The sequence below is a fragment of the Condylura cristata genome, unplaced genomic scaffold, assembly GCF_000260355.1.
Source record: "Condylura cristata isolate star-nosed mole 26May11 unplaced genomic scaffold, ConCri1.0 scaffold00022, whole genome shotgun sequence".
Taxonomy (NCBI): Eukaryota; Metazoa; Chordata; class Mammalia; order Eulipotyphla; family Talpidae; genus Condylura; species Condylura cristata.
Window position 1 is genome coordinate 6,606,175 of NW_004567123.1, and position 17,214 is coordinate 6,623,388.

At 44.5% G+C, this 17,214-nt stretch overlaps 1 protein-coding gene across 1 annotated transcript in view; it reads right to left on the reverse strand.

Annotated features, from left to right (window-relative positions):
* PCSK2 (proprotein convertase subtilisin/kexin type 2) overlaps positions 1-17,214 on the reverse strand; it is a 225,640-nt gene that overhangs the window by 18,253 nt on the left and 190,173 nt on the right. Inside the window, exons 8-9 of the mRNA XM_004686939.2 lie at positions 14,999-15,174; positions 1,778-1,988 (exon numbers count right to left, since the gene is read on the reverse strand). Coding sequence (XP_004686996.1) covers positions 1,778-1,988; positions 14,999-15,174 — 387 coding nt within the window. The remainder of the gene's footprint in view (positions 1-1,777; positions 1,989-14,998; positions 15,175-17,214) is intronic.

A 17,214-nucleotide genomic window follows, 5' to 3' on the forward strand; every position in this document is an offset into this window, starting at 1 on the left:
TTCCTAGTAGACCATGCAAAAAGGGACACACATCACTTACAGTTTTAGTGTCCATAATGTAAGAGCAATTGTTCAGACAAGCATATCTGCTTATAAAGGTAGAAAACATTTATTTCCTGGATCCTAAAAAGAAACAGTACAGATGGAAAGTGACAAGCTATTTTTAGTGACAGTGATTTGCAATATTGCCACAGCAATGGTCAATGCAATGGTGAGTTTCATTTCTTTGGGATGCTTCCTCAAAAGACCAAGGGCCATTTCACCATTTCTGTTTCCTTCAGAAAGAAAAGTGGCATTCCCAAAGAGGGAAGAATAAACATGAGTAGAAGGTTGGATCATGAAAAACAAAATGTTTCTCTACTATCTAATGTTTATGGAGAGATTCTAAGACATAATGAGCCAGGACAACTGCCACGGAAATGAGTATTTGACAACATTTTAAGGGGACAGAGATTGATCGATCAAGTTTTCACAGAGAAAAAAAATCTCACTCAATATTTGTGAGAGCCAGGGCTTTCATTAAAACCATGTATAGACCATGTGAATTCAACTTCCTCCGTGTGTCTGTAGGATTCTCAAGAGGACCCATTATTTTGAGGAACAATGTATCAGGGAGGTTTAATGGCATCTACCAGAAAAATTACAATATTCAGAGGGAACTGAAGGCTGGTCCCTAGCCTCAGTAGAAAGAGAATCATAGATAAGGGTAGAAGGCAAGGAGACACAGTTGGGACTGGGGAGTAGGACTGAGCTCCTCTCACTTGTCCCCTTCTGCTCTGCTCTTGTCCCTTATGACAAAATTCTCAGAACACAGGTAGGAGGGGCTGAAACCTCCTTCTGTCTCACATACTTGCCACAGACCGAGATCCTTCCAAAGGCCCAGGGGAGTCCAGGAGGGGCCCAGGAGGGCTCCCCAAGGCAGCCTAGCTGACCTCTGTGTCTATTGTAGGGAAAGGAAGCTCCTGGCTAGTTAGCTAGGTGGAGCCCAGGCAGGAACTTGGGATAGAGCATTGTTTGGTAGTGAATGTTGTGCCCTGTTCCTGCCCTCCTCCCTTGGAAGGTCCCTTGGGAAGCAAGATGGGTGGTCAGTCAGCATGTAACTCAGCAAAGCTATAGGACCACCTATTTGAGATCTGAGGAAAGGTGATAGGGTGAGTGAACCATCCAGAGAGAGGAAGAGATCCAAAAATGTCCATGATGCTCTATTAATTATATGTCAAAGGGGACATGGAACACTGACCAATAATCTACTCACTTAAGAAGAAGGAGCTGCTCAGAAAAGTGCAAAAAATAATCAGCACATTTTGTTTTTTAAATCCTGGGCCTGTTTTAGAATATGTTGAAAATATACGCTGTGCCCAGTTTGGGACCCAGAATGGATCCTTGGATGCCATTTTGAAATTGTTATGATAAATAGATATTCTTGGTTCCAACGGGGTGGTCCTGTGATGCATTAATTTTTACTGTTTATTCTCTTGATAAGTGACATGCGGGGGCAACTTCTGGCTACACCTGAATTCTCATCATTACTTATAAGCCAAAACGATGAATAGACACAAAGACCATCCATGGGACATCGGCTGGAAGGGTGTCCTCGCAGCTCTTGCTTCCACCTCACCTATCACGTGTTTCTCCCAGGCACTCTCACACCTAGAAGGCCACTGTTTTCCCAAGGACATGCGCTGACTCGGAAGGAAAGATCCCCTGTCCTTGCACCATGTCATGCAGGGTCCTGGTGCCCATCACAGCCTGTGGGATGTGGCCCCACTCACCACACCCGCCTCAGGGTTCCTTTTCCTTCCATTGCTGAAGGTGGAGGCCAAGGTGGAGGAGCAGCTCTCGTCGTACAGCGCTGTCCTGCCGTCGTTGATGGCTGAGTTGATGGAGATGGTCCACATGCTGGAGGCGTAGCCATCACAGTTACAGTCGTCGTAGCTGCCACCGTCCCCGGAGGCCCACACGTAGATGCTGCCTTTGCCCCCTCGGCCCTGGAGGACAGGGAGAAGTCCCCCAACTCTCAGACCCGTGCTTGCTCCCACAGGGCTGCGAGTGGGAGTCCTGTCCTGCCCCGGGCCTGTCCCCAGAGGTTCTCAGGTGTGTGTGGGGGGGGGGGGGCGCGGTGTTGTGTGTGGGGGTAAAGGAGTGAAGGGGGTGAAGGGTAGAAGGGTGGGGTATGGGGTGTGGGGTGTGGGGTGGGCTTCTTTAGCAGCTGAAGGAAATGACCAGGTTCTGTTCCATCTGTCTGAAAACCACATGTTCTGGTGGAATACTGTGAGGAGGTTTTTTTCCAGGAAGGGCACAATCTAAAACGCCATTCGAATTTATAATATAAACTGGGGGTAAGTAAGGAAGAAAAGCCAACAAAAATCTCCATAAACTTTACTAATGAACTGCTTTTTGAAAAGGTTATAAAGACAGCACATGCCCAGGGTAAAAAGGCAAAGGATACGGAAAATGGGAAAAAAAAAATTCCCCTGAGATGCAATGACTGTTATTCAATCCTTATGTGTTATCTAATTCTTTCAGGCATTTTTCAGCAAAAATGTGGGTGTACACAAAGCTCATTGAGATTATAAAGGATATTTTATATAGTTATATGTTCTCTATACATTTACAGACATAGTGATTATAAGTATAAAAAACACATTTTACTCTAAAATATATGTATCTTATAGAACACATACATACACAATCACATCATACTGGAACCCTTTTAAACACAACACTATATGATATTTTACCTGTACGAGGTAAAGAAAATCTAATACGATCAAGTACACATGCAACAAAATTAGCTTTAAATATATAATGATACGCAGAATGGTTATCACAGCAGGCTTTATCACAAATACCTAGCATTGCTCTTTAGTTTAAACCTGTTCTTAGTCCTCATTTTTTCTTTTCCTGCTCTTTGTCTACTGGGATTATCCTCTCTACCTTCACAACTGAAGAGTGGGAAGGAACAGGGCTGGGGAGAGGAAGGCACCCTTGCCACAGGGGAGGTGAACAGCTGATACCCAGCTTCCACCCTCTCCACAGCCTGGCCAGGTGGCTCTAGAGCCCTCTAGGGTAAGAAGACAAGTAGAAGATATGGGCTGAGAAATCCTGTCCCTTAGTGCTCACCGGGGGTTCATGGTCTTGACTCAGTGAGTGTAAGTAAGTAAAAGTGCCATAAGGGAGACAACTGGATTATCTCCAAGATCTGGCTCCCTCCTGACATTAAGAATGATATTTTGGGGCCCTCCCTGCTGGCACAGCGGGTTGGAGCACTGCACTGTGAAGCTAAGCCAAGCTGTAGCCACTTTAATGAGAGTTCCATCCCCGCCCAGGAGGTGATCCACATGGCGAGTCAGACCTCTGCTGGCTCACCTGCTGTTCCCCTCAGTAGTGTATTCAGTGGATCTGTCTGTTCTGCTCCCCACTCTGTCTCTGATGAATCCTCTTACTGCCCCTGCAGTGGATCTGTCTGTTCTGCTCCCCACTCTGTCTCTGATGAATCCTCTTACTGCCCCTGCATCTCTGACCTGTACCCCATTTCTGTATGCATAAATAAATAAAATTAAGTTAAAAAGGACAAGATGGTGACTTGGACAATACTTAAAAAAAAAAAAGAAATGATATTTTGATTGCTTCTACAGAACTTGGAGTTAATTAGCCTGAGACTGACTGAGTAGATAAGTCTCTATCCAACAACTAGGTGAGCACCATTCTCACAGTCTTAGTAACTTTATTCTGGGAGTTGCTACAAAAATAATCAATTGTTCTTGAAACAGGACAGAAAGGGAAATGGGCTATCCTCTCTCTTTTTAAAAAGATTTATTTTTAATCTATTTTTGCATACAAGAACTGGGGTGTAGGGCAGAGGTATAGGGGAGGGTTGAATAGTCACCAGAGGCAGAGTGGGGAGCAGAACAGGTAGATCTACTGAAATAGACTACTGAGGAGAGCAGCAGATGAAACAGGAGAGGTCTGCTGTGCTATGTGGGTTAGCTCCCTGGCTGGGAATCGAACTCATGCTGCAATGGCTGCAGATAGCTTTTCCTCAGTGGTTGAGGAGAGCTTATAGTACTGAGACTTAACCCTTGTGCCACCAGAGAGGCCCCTGGCAATGGTCAATTCTTATAGTCTGTGCAGAGATCACTGTTTTAAATAGTCAGGTTTAGACTCAGTGTCAAGAAATGGCACCTGCTGAAAGTGAAATGGATTTGGGTTGGGTTGGGTAGAGGGGTGAACCCATCATCTGAGGAACTTTCTCCTGAGCCAGTCCTCAGTGGGCTGCTAATGACAGGAAGCAACATTTGCTAAAAGAAATGAAAGCTAGAAGTGTTCTCACCCTGACACTGATGGTAGACTGAATACTGATTGTGACTGATTTTGTAGGCTTCTCTGTATTCATGCCCGTGTTACAATGACTCTGCAGCCTACTTATCAAGAGGAGGTGTATATTTCCCAACTTTTGAATCTGGGCTGGATTCTTGTTGGCTTTGTGGTGGGATGTGGTAAAAAGTGGTATAAAGAGGGCCTGCTTGGTGGCATAGGGGTTAAATACGAACACTATCATGCTATCATCGCAGCAGCCTGACTTCAAACCCAGACAGGGAGCCGACCCACATGGCACCGCAGACTTCTCCTGTCTCACCTGCTGCTCCCCTCAAGTGCATTTTAGTAAATCCTCCTGTTCTGCTCTCCAGTCTGTCTCCGGTGAATTCTCTCACTCTGCCTCTCCCTCCCCCTACCCCACTTTAGCTTATCCCTTAGTTCTTCTATCAATAAACTTTATTTATTTATTTTTTTTAAAGAAAGTGGTTAAGGGCCCTCCCTGGTGGTGCAGCGGGTTAAAGCACAGCACTGAGAATCTAAAGCCGCTTCCGCATGAGTTCGATTCCCGCCTGCCCTGGAGGAGACCACATGGCGTGGCAGACCTCTCCTGACCCGCCCACTGCTCCCCTCAGCAGTGTACTTCGTCGATCTGCCTGTTATGTACCCCACTCTGTCTCTGGTGAATCCTCTCACCCTCCACATCTCTGGCCTGTACCCCAGTTCTGTATGAATAATTAAATAAATCTTAAAAAAAAAAAAAGAAAGTGGTTAAATGTTCTGTCAGTTCTGATTACAGATCTCAAGAAGTCCCATACATTCTGCTGTCTTGCAGAACTTTGATGCATCATTGGAAGAAACCTGAATTAGCTTGTGGTTTGACAACAGATAAGCCCAGTCAGATTCACAAGTCAGCTGATAGCTAACCACTTTAATACGTATGAGCCAGGCCATCCCAGATGAGCTGGTCTATAGTTCACTCACCAATTGACCTGTGATGCGTGAGTAAGGCTGCTGAGATTAGCTTAGACTGACGTAGACTGTTGGAACAACCCCACTGATCTGTAGTACCATGAACAATCTTAAATGCTTGTTATTTTAACCTATGGAATTTTGGAGCTGTTTGTTATACAGCCTAGCTCACTGACAAACAGAGCATATGCCAGTCTGTTTTGTAAGAATAAGCAGCAACCATTCATTTTATATTGGGCTGTAAGAATTATCCACAAGAATACTTTGACTTTCGGAAATATTAAATTGTGTTTTCTTACAACAAGGTTGAACACATGAAGTAATAATAATATTCTTGCTTCTAATGATTGGCTGTCAGCACCACATTGTCCCTGGCTTTGGGGGAAAAGGGCCAGCAAGGAGAAAGTTCTATGCAAGCCTATGTGGCATCATCATTTATGCCAGCCACATGAAAGATTCAATACTTATGAAGAAACAAAAACTAAAAAAGTGAAAAGAAAGATAAGTTTGAAATAAGACTTGGAAACTCCATGGAGGTGCAACGATGAAGATTTGACTCAATGGAAAGATAGCTTTCGTGCTCTTGAAAGATGGAGTACCACAGAGATGTCTATTTTCCCCAAGTAAACTTATCAATTTGACATCAGTCTAACCAACCTAATGTACCCATGGAGATTCAGCCAGGCAAATATAGCCACACAGGGCTATTCAACAGAGTGGGTTTTATCCAGGGAACAAGTGGTAAAAAAAGTTCCAAGCCCCAAATAGGGCTGGAGGTTACCTAAAGATTTCAACTCTCTAAGATCCCACAGGGTAGGGATGAGGAGAGATGGCCTAGGCCTGAGCTCTGGCTGGAGCTGGGGTGAGGGACTGTCTGCTGGGGTCTCCTGCTCTGCTCTGTGACACATACTCTGAGGAAAGAGGAACAAGCAGGCTATTCTGGCTGGGCTGCATGTTGGCCTTAAGTGGCCGTCTCCCTTCTACGGTTCCTCCCACTTCTTTTTTTCAAAAAGAAGGCTCTACATATAGATGAATCATGGGGTGCAGTTCCACTTTGAACTTCCTTGCATCAGTCTCTCTTTGGACAGTCTGCCTCTCAAAAATTTCCACCAAGTGAACAACATTCATTGAGACACAACCATGGCATTTAACCACTATGGCTCTGAAACAGGTGTGTTTTTTTTAAAGATTTATTTATTTATTCATACAGAACTGGGGTACAGGCCAGAGGCTCAGGGGCAGTGAGAGGCTTCACCAGAGACAGAGCGGGGTGCAGAACAGGCAGATCGACAAAGTACACTGCTGAGGGGAGCAGTGGGCGGGTCAGGAGAGATCTGCCACACCGTGTGGGTCACCTCTGGGGAGGACGGGGATTGAACTCATGCTGAAGCGGCTTTAGCTTCTTAGTGCTGTGCTTTAAACCTCTGTGCCACCACAGAGGGGCCTGAAACAGGTGTTTTAAGCACCAGGAAGCTTTTGGCAATGTTGGAGACACTGTTAGTCTCATTTGTCTTTCACTTATTCCTCTCCCCGCCTATGATCACCTACTAGGAAGAGACCAGGGAACTCACTAAATCTTTACAATGCATAGGGTGCCCCTTTCACCTCCCTGTGAAAGGAAATGTGGCCTGAGTATCACCAGTGTTAAGGCTGAGAAATTTACTCTAAGGATAGTGAGCTGGAAATTGCCGGTTTTATTTTTTACTTATTTTTAAAGATTTGTTTATTTATGCATATAGAACTGGGGTACAGGCTGGAGGTGCAGGGGCAGTGAGAAGATTCACCAGAGACAGAGTGGGGAGCAGAACAGGCAGATCAATGAGGTGCACTGTTGAGGGGAGCAGTGGGCGAGACAGGAGAGGTCTGCTGCGTCATATAGGTCATCTCAGAGGCCAGTGATCAACTCACACAGAAGTGGCTGTGGCTAGCTTGCAGTGCTTCATTCTAACCCATTGTGCCACCAAAGAAGGCTGGAAGTTGCTGATTTTAAAGACATAGTTTAACGCAGTCTCTAACAAATCCTCAATTTCTTTAAAGTTCATGCAGATTGTGTATTTTTCTCATGATATAGAAATGTCACAAAAACCCCTTATCATTGATTAAGATGAAGTTCCAGCCAGAGACTGTGTGCTCCCAGCCCATCACCTGAATTCCAGGAGATGAAGACCCCAATCTGAGAAGCTTGGGGCTTACATCACTTAGTCCCTCCACCCTAACATGTGTAATGAGCCTGACAAGTGGTCAGCCCAGGCACTGACCCTGCTTGCTGGAGATGTTTCACAAATGGCCTAGTATATTAATTTTTTTCTTAATACAACATTGACCTACCTTAATCTTAATACAACATTGACCTACCTTAAAAAGTCATTGCATTTTTTTTAGTAAGGAACTCATATTCATTGTAAGATAATTAGAATCTAAAATATGAAAAAAAGTCCTTTATAATTTTCATGACTAGGAAATCACTGGTGGTATTTTGTGAATTTCTGCCAGTTTTATATGTAAATACAAAATTAAGAACATGTTTAAGAATGAAATTGGGATAGTAAAATATATCCATTTTTGTGCCTCTGCTTAAAAGTTATTTCTCACTTATATCATTAACATTTCCTTATGTGATTAAATATTAAGAATTTTTTTGTCTTATTAAATAGCCAGTCCATAATTTATTTACTCCTCTGTCTTAGATATTCATGAAAAACTCTTCTCTTTCTTTTTCTTTTCCCAAGTAGAGTTCCTAAAAGAGGGAATTTGAGGAGGAAAAAGTGAATGTCTGAAGATTTTTGATCCATTTTGTCATATTATTGTTCTTTATAAGGCTTTTTCACTGCTTATATTCTCATCAGCAATGTATAAGAAATCTACACTCAAATTTTCTAGTCAAGATTCAGAATCATTTAAAAAATAACTTTGCAAAAAGGTACCTTATTCTTTTGAGTTATTATATTTTCTACTAAGAGTTAAGTTTTGCATCTTTATTGCTCATTTATATCCTTGCTATATGAATAGTTTAGAAAAGCATCAACCACCTCCAAAGATAATACCCTTTGCTTGTTTTTTCTTTCATGATATTCTTTTGACTTGTTAGAGATCTTCCTTTATTAAGGTCCTTAATCAACCCTATGTCATCTATATTGCATATATATTCACCAAGTTTTTAATTTTATATGTTGCATTTTGACTTGCAGATATTTCACCACCACATTATTTAAAACTATTATTTTGTCTTCCAATGCATATTTTTAACACTGTATTAAGCCATGTATTGATTTACAAATATTGTCTTCTGCACTCACAGTTTGTGAAATAATTTTATTCAAACTATTCACAAACATCTCTGACATGTATTTATTTTTTCTCCTTCTATCAGTGGTTACCTCTGAATCACTTAGTAGTCCTAGACTCATTGCAGTGGTCATCAGTGCTGTTTGCGAAATATTGATCATTCTTGTTGACCACTGTTTGGGCCCTACACAACTCCCCTTTGCGGTTGGATGGGGTCTTGGAAGCCATTTAAATCCATATGCTGTGAGTGGGAGTATTTGATGCACAGTCTTAATTCTGGACGGTGCCAGAAGCTGGAGAGCTTGCTCCTTCTCTCGCTAGCGAACATTATTCTAGATGTCAGCCCTGATCCTTCAAACACTGTGATGAGCAGGGTCCTCTCCTCACCATAATGGACATGTAGCTGAGAAAAAACTTGGGGTTTGAAGTCTGTGAACTTTGGGAGCTGTTTGATATTCCAGCATAATGTAGCCTCTCTTGATAGATTCAGCTCATCATGTTCCGCCTGCTTAAGCTGTAATAGATACAGCATTTAAAAGAACCTCTGTGTAATGAAGTTCCTGGCACTTTAATCTCAAGCCACAGCAGCTATTTGTATATTAGAGTAGTTTGCTGTTTTCACTTTTTCTGAGATGTAGATTATTACTCTTGACAACTTAACTACCTACTAAATTGCTTTTTATTTTTCAGTGTAACTAAAAGTCTTTTAATTTGAAAAATGTTAAGTACCACAAAAGTAGAGTGAATAGTATAATGAATCCCCATGTATCCATTGCTCAGTTCACTATGACCAGACTTGCAGAAAAAATTTAAGGCTTTTATGCAGTAATATTTATTGCTAGTTTTTTTTGTGGTAGTTTCCCTTTGCTTTTATACTTCGAAAGTCCCTCTCGGCTACGATATTAATGATTGAATTATAATCCCATATAGCTGTTTAATATTTTCATTGTAGTCACTTCTTTTCTCTACTTGGAAGATTGGAGGTAGCAGTAGACTCACATGGGGTCAGTGGGTGAATGGACTTTTCTGCCCCAGGTTGACTGGTAGCACCAATGGGGAGACAGGGGTTGGTACCAATATATGTTATTCACAAACCAATGCTGAGACAAGGATGTTGGCACAGGTAGGCAATTGCAGGAGAGGGGTGGGGGGAAAGGTGATTTCAGAAAGTACAGTGAGCAGTGGGGGAGCTCAAGACAGAAGAGGAGAAAAGCCAAGTGCGAGTTAATGCGTAGGGTCCCCTGTGGGCCACTGGGGTCAGTCTCTCTGGAGTTTCCCTGGGGAACTACCCTCAGGACAGCGAGCTGGTGTTGTCCCTGGGGTGTTTCATCAAGGGTCTGGCCTGGGTGTCAGGGGAGCACAGAATGTCCCCAGGCAGAGCAGCAGAGAGAGGCAGGCTGGCGGGCAGGGCGGGGCTGCACATCAGAACCATGCTGAGGCAGCTGGGCCACCCAGGAGCAATCTGCTCGAAGCCCTATGGGGATGGGCGGGACTTCATCAGGCATAAAGTAGAGCTATCAGCATCTCCAGGAAAGCCAAGTGAGGGTTGGTGTGGCAGCCCAGCCTCTGATTAAATGCTTTCGTCTAGCTTGCGCTTAATGGCACCTGAGGCTTGCTTGTCTCCTTATATCCACCTTCGATGTGTGGCCCCTGTGCCATCTTGTCTTTTTTATAGCAGGATCCAAGCACACTGGGGTGATTGACCTGCCTGATAGCATGGGGGTTGATGAGGGCTTTGTATTCATGCCCTCTGGGCCCAGATGGGTCATCAGTGGCAATGAGGCTATAGGATGAGTGAACAACAGTTTCAGTTGCCAGGGGATGATAGGTTACCTGGGAGGAGGACTTTCAGTGCGAGCACCTGGACAGTCCCTTGTTCTGCAGTGCTATGTACAGTAGCGAGGCCTGGAGGCAGCCTGTCCATCGACAGATGGCTGGGTCAAGAAGCCAGCCATCGGATGCTATTTCACCATAAGGAAGGCTGAAATGCAGCCACTTTTTGAAAGTGGGGTGAGTTTGATGCCGTGGAGTATAGTAAAGCAAATCGGAATGACGGAAATATACTGGACGTTTACGTAGAAGACGATTTGATAAAGGAGAGTCTTTATAAAATCTAGGGCTGTTAATAAACACAATGAGGGCTCTGAAGCTAAGGAGAGTATAAGGGGATCGGGGGAGTGTGTGGGGAAAGAAGGACAAAGCCAAAGCCTGGACACCCCCCGACCAGGCTGGCCAGTGCTCAAGAAGGCTCTTCTGCAGCCCTTTCCCCGCTTCCTAGTGGAAGTGGAAGTCCCAGAGACTGAACTTCAGGCTCCGTGCTGTGCAGCCTGCCTTCAGCTGAGGGTCTTCATTGGGATTTGAAGAGTAATCCCGAGTCCTCACAGAGGGATCGGCGCCTGCCAGGGGCTTCACGTGCTGCCACGGTACAGACCCATGATGCTCTGATGAAATTCCAGCAGGAGGCACCCAATTAATCACTGTCTCCTTAACCAGTTCTACACACACCCCCCTTTCCTGGGTGGTGGCTTCTGAGCATCTCCCTTGCCAGTGACCCCTATGGAGTGCATTCTAGCTTGAAGATCTGGGACCTGTGTTTGTGCCTGCTGCAAGCCCCAGGGAATAAACAATGCTCTCTCATCTGGGTCTCAGAGCATTTTCTGTTGCTTTGTTTTTAACTATTGCTGAGATTCTGCCTCCAGTAGCAACCAGAAGCATGATTAATAGGAGGAAGGGGTATACTCATCGGAACCAAAGCCATGCCTGGGCTGTCCCAAGTGGTTGCATTTGCTCAAGATATAGCAAGAAGCTCATGAATCACTTGTCACATTCAAGGCCCTCTGCCGTTGTCTTGAATGCCCCTTCTGGCTGTCAGAGTAATATAAGCTACTGTGTCCCGTGTAATAGCTGGACTTTGTTGCTATATCAATCTTTTTGCAAGGTCTATATCCTTTTCTGACCAGCAAAACATGTAGCTTATTGGTTCTTTATTACCCAGAGTGATGGCTCTACATTTCAGAGTTGGATAAACTATGAGGTTTTGCCTAACCTGCACTTTGCAACTGCAGCAGATGGCAAAGGATGTCAGCCATACGTCAGGTCTCATTCATCTTGTGCCTTGGAATTTTCAGATAGCAGCATAGACATCTCTCTGTCTAAGGGTTTTCTTCCTTTGACTGAAGGCAACTCTGCATATGTGTCCTTCGTGCATGGCCCTTGGGAACAACTTTCAGCCAGTGACTTTGCCCAGTGCCCTTGCCATTAATAGCATATCTTGAGTGTGTTCTCTCTGAGTGGGGTTAAGCTCTAGTGGCTCACAGTGGAGGCTGCTTTGATAACATACCTTTCTCCCCTTCATACCTCCCCACTCGTGACTGGTGTTGCTTTTACTTAGTTTTTTTTTTTTTAAGAGTTATTTATTTATGCATACAAGAAGTGGGGTACAGGCCACCAGAGACAGAGTGGGGAGCAGAACAGACAGAACTACTGAAATACACTGCTGAGGGGAGCAGTGGTTGAGACAGGAGAGGTCTGCTGCACCTTGTGGGTCAGCTCCCTGGCTGGGGATTGAACTCATGCTGCAGATAGCGTGATAGTGCTGCGCTTTAACCTCTTGCGCTACCAGACAGGGCTTACTAATGTTGCTTTTAACTTCCAAATTAATGACTTGAGCTCAATCCTTATCTCAGTCCTTATCTCAGTCCTTATCTGCTTCTGAGGATCCCAAACTGAGACAAATCAATTATTGGATATCTCATAATCCTGGGATCTCTGACTACAACCTACTTTCCACTGGTAATGTGAAGAATACTTTAACCGTGCATTCAACATGTGCACTATAAAGTTAAGAGGAAATGACTGAGGGACCCTCCCGGTGGCACAATGGGTTAAAGCACAGCACTATGAAGCAAGCTGCAGCTGCTTCAGGATGAGTTGGATCCCCACCCTGGAGGTGACCCACATGGCACAGCAAACTTTTCCTGTTTCACCCTTCAGGAGTGTACTTCATCAATCTGCCAGATCTGCTCCCTTCAGCAGTGTACTTCATCAATCTGCCAGATCTGCTCCCTGCTCTGTCTCTGGTGAATCCTCTCACCGCTCCTGCATCTCTGGCCTATACCCCAGTTCTATATGCTTAAATAAATAATTTTTTTTTTTAAAAAAGAGGAAATGATTGACTAAATGAAAGGAAAAATGTTTCCTTCTTCCTTTCCTTCCTGTCTGCCTGCCCTTTGTACCTTCTCTCAAATATTTATTGAAAAAACTTAAAAGATGTAAACTTAAATCTCTAAGGACCCAGGTAAGTGGTGTTTATGTGTGAAGCAGACGTCAGGCAATTGGGAGTGGTGGAGTCTGTGGCAAACAGTACACCCCTGGTAAAGGGCACTTACTGCTCCTTTTCATCCTTTTACCATTACTACGTTTGTCAGAAAAATCCTAGCTGCAGGATGCTAACGTTTAAAGACAAGCGCATGAACTGCATTTGTGTAACAGGTAATTATCTGACTCCTTTGTCTAGGTGGGGATCATTTTTCAGAGGCAGATTTGCCTTTCGAGTGGCCGGACAACTGAAATAACAGGGTGGGAATCTTTGCTAATGTACATTACACCCATGTTCACAAAATTTGATAATACTGACCCAAAAATGTCACCTTGAAGCAAGGAAGGAAACATTCTCATAGTCTGGGGAAAGTCAAATGAGAAATCATGTAATTTTCATCACACTCACTTCACTCTCTGAAATATTTACATGCTGTCATCTGAAAATAAGTCATAACAATTTTCCCCTTACGTTTTGGCTCACTTGGCAAGCTTGGCAGAGCAACACACTTGAAAGGGACTTTTTAATTGTAGCAGGAGAGGTTACAGATGCAGAAGAGATAAATATCCAGTCTTGAGATGTGGTGGGAAAATGCAGAGGTCTGTGGAAAATGACAGAAACCTGACCCAGGGGTGCCTGACTCTCTTTTAGCCTTCGGTGTCAAAAAAAAACAAAACCCAAAACACTTCTTACTGAAAAATGTTGGGAGAAGGGGCATCTTCCCAGTATTCTCTGGGGTACCTGTTGCCACCACATTCTGGGCTTGGGTGTGTAACCATGTCTCCAGCTACACAGTGAAGAATTCAGTAAGGAAACAAGCTGTATCAAAAACTTCATTTGAAAACTTCCTAAGGATCCAGACATTGAAAGAGGCCAACACCTCTCCCACTTTGCCACTCCCACACCCTACTCCCCTCCCCACTGGTAAACTCCCTCAGAAAACTGCATCATGCTTCTCAAACGTCAGGGGTCCTTGTTGCTGTCTCAAATGGACTGACTGTCAAGTGACAAAACATTACTTCATTATTTCCCAAATGGGCATCGTTCAACTCTAGTGATTGATGTTTGGTCATTGTTATGGATGCTGTTCTCTTCTGAGGGTAGTTTACAAATTTTATATTACTTAGGATTCAGAGGCTTAGGTTGAGTGGTTACACAAAAATTGATACAAACCCAAAAGCTGAGGAGTGATTTTTTTTGACTTACATAATTTATTTTTGAGCATATTAAAGCATTTCTCTCTCTTTTTTTGTTTTTTAAAAATAATATAATAGTTTGTTTTTACATCATTTTGTACATTTTTTTTTCCATCTCAATTGTAATTCCTGTGGGTTTCCCATCACTGAGTCACCCATGTGCCATCACCATAGTCCTGTGCACTTCCCGCCTCTCCTCCCCCCCACCCCCCGTTTTTGATCCCATTCCCCACTCCACCCCTACAAAATGTCTCTGGTATATGGCTGTTCATTATTCTTATTATTTTCTCGCCTGGTCCATTATACTGCTGAGGAGTGATTTTTTACAGGCTATGGTTAGCAGAGAGAAGAGGGGGTGGGGGTCACAAAACCCAGCCTAAAACTACTTACCTTGCTGGATTCACTTAGTGCTGAGCTTCCTGGCAGCCAAGGGAAAAAGCAAACCCTAGCAGGCTAAGGTCTCAGGGTAACTCCCCAGAAGCAGAGCTTAAGGCAGGGTCAGGTGAACTTATTGAGGGAGAACTTTCAGGAGAAACCTGTGACCACAGGAGTGAGACAGGAGAGGTGAGGGAAGAAACCCCAAAGTGATGTAGACTTGAGTGAGACATGTCTAACCTTGGTCTAATTCATGGGTTTGCGCAGGGCACTAGCACAGAACTTACCCAAGAGTGCAGGACAGAATGGGATCCTTCTCCCTCTCCTTTGCAGGCACCACCCTACAGCATGGTCTCAAGTGCTCCCCTGCTCTTCTCTCTGTCAATGCTTGTCATTCACAAACCCCATTTTGAGACCCATGTCTTGCAGGGCCTGAACTAACACACAACTTCACCTCTGCCTCCTGTCTCAATCCTTGCCTCTCCCCTGTGCCCTGTAAGTGGACCGGGCCATGTGGAGGCAGCAGTGACTGTACCTTGTTCACGCCATCGGCCATCGCCTGGAGTGTGAGCTCTCTGGGCCCATCCACTGTCTTCCCGTTGTCTGTGGGGCCCCAGCTGGCACTGTAGATATCGATCAGTTGCGGCATGTGGCTGATGGAGGAGGCCTCGATGATGTCTGTCATGAAAGGCTGGTCCAGCATCCGGATTCCTGCAGACATGCAGGGAAACACCCTTCTTTGATGCCCAGTTCAGAGGAGAGGGGGCCCGAAGGTGGGGGCTTGGGTGTGCTTAGGGGATTGACTCGGGTGCCCAAGGAAGCTGTAGAATCCTGGGTCAATCTTGAGCTCTGTGGGTTACTTAAGAGGATCCACCAGGGGGCATAGATCCTTCCTCCCCATCCTTTCGGACTTTACTCATACCTTTCTTGATATGACCACTTGAGGAAAAGTTTATTACTCAGTCAATGTACTGGAACTCCTAGTGGTGAGAGAACACCTTTGTGGAAGAGTCCTTTGTGAGTCTCTTTCTAAGTGAAAGTTCATGCTACAGGAATTGGAGATTGATTGGAATCAAGTGTTTGAGGAAAAGTAAAGCTACTAAGCATGTCGTACACAGGCATCCCCTCCACTACATCTGCGCAGCGAACCTTATTTTGAGGTCCATGGCTGGCATGGTGGTGAAGGTGACAGGTGGTGGAGGAAGCACTTCAGGAGAAATCCCAGCGGAGAGAGGGCCGAGGGCAAGAGCAGAAAGAGGGACAGAGACAGAAAGTTTGTGGGGTGTGTCAGGAAAAGGGAGCCGCCCAGTTGTACTGCAGCTGAGAAGGCACTTTGGGGAGGTCACAGAGTGCCCTGGGTTATTCTAAAATAGATTACTAGTGGTGTTTGATACACCCCTCCCGCCCCAAGGCATTTTTGTAAAAGTTGGGACTCTTGGAAAGATTGGACCATTCTGATGTCTTGTAGGAGTGGCTTCTTGCAGGGAGCTGAATGGAGCAGGGGATTATAGCCCAGGATTGCATGGGGGAATTTGGTCCATGCACGGGTACACAGGAGAGGAGCCATTCCCACAGGCTCCAGAAGGTGATTGACATCACCCCGACTAGTCTTTAAAAATCCCCTTCTGGGTTAACAGTGTAGCAGTCACTGGGTTAGGCAGTCAGTCCCTCCATCAGTACCCCCAGTCTCACTGGGACCATATTGCTGTCTCCTTAATATATTATTTTGTGGCAAGGAGCCTCGAAGTTTGTGAAGCTGACCTAAGTCTTTCTGTCTGTGGGTTTTATGAAATGAAGGAGTTGGGCTGGACACAGCAAATCCTGGAGCCTGACACTCTTCACTTCTCCCTGAGGTCAAAGGACATCATTACATATGTAACTTTCTCTAAATCAAATGGATTTGATTTAAGCCAAGCCATTCAGGTCCTTGATGATGTTTGAAATGGATGCAGAGCTGTCTTCTCTGTTAAGGGTCACTCTTCTCTCCTCCTGGACTCCATGGCAAATTCTCCCACGACTCACCTTCTGTCCAGTCTATGTGCTCAGTCTCTCTGGGTCATTATTTTCTTTATTTAAAAGATTTGTTAATTTTCTGTGTAGAAGAATTGGGGTGTAGGTTAGAACTGCAGGGGGGTGGAGAGGATTCATCAGAGACATAGTGGGGAGCAGAACAGGTAGATGTGCAGAAATACACTGCTGAGGGGAGCAGCGGGCAAGACAGGAGAGGTCTGCTGAGCCATGTGGGTCAGCTCCCTGGCCAGGGATTGAACTGGTGCTGCAGTGGCTGCAGTAGCTTAAAGCTCAGACTTCAGTTGTTTATTTGAGTGCTTCCTTCACCATCAGCCAGTGGAGTCTTTGAGACCAGGGGATGCATCTGTTTTGTTCACTTTAGTGTCCCATGGTACTTGGAATATATCTTAAGCTCGATAGACACTCGGTGAATAAACACATGAGGGCATTTATTTAGTTGATTTTCTCCCTAACAAAAGTAACAGGCCCAGAAGAACAACTAATAATAGGTCCCGATTTTCCACCCTCAACCATCAACTGATATCAAGTTATACACATATATGTAAAGGGTAAGCATATATGTATATATAATACTTAGTTATATAAATAAACCTGACTTCTAAATCAAGTTATCCACCTTTGCTTCTGGTCCAGCTATATTTTGTTTATTTAAAGAACTTTTTTGTACATCATAGCCAATGTTGTAAATGTCATTACTTCAATCAAAAATATTTCCTCAAC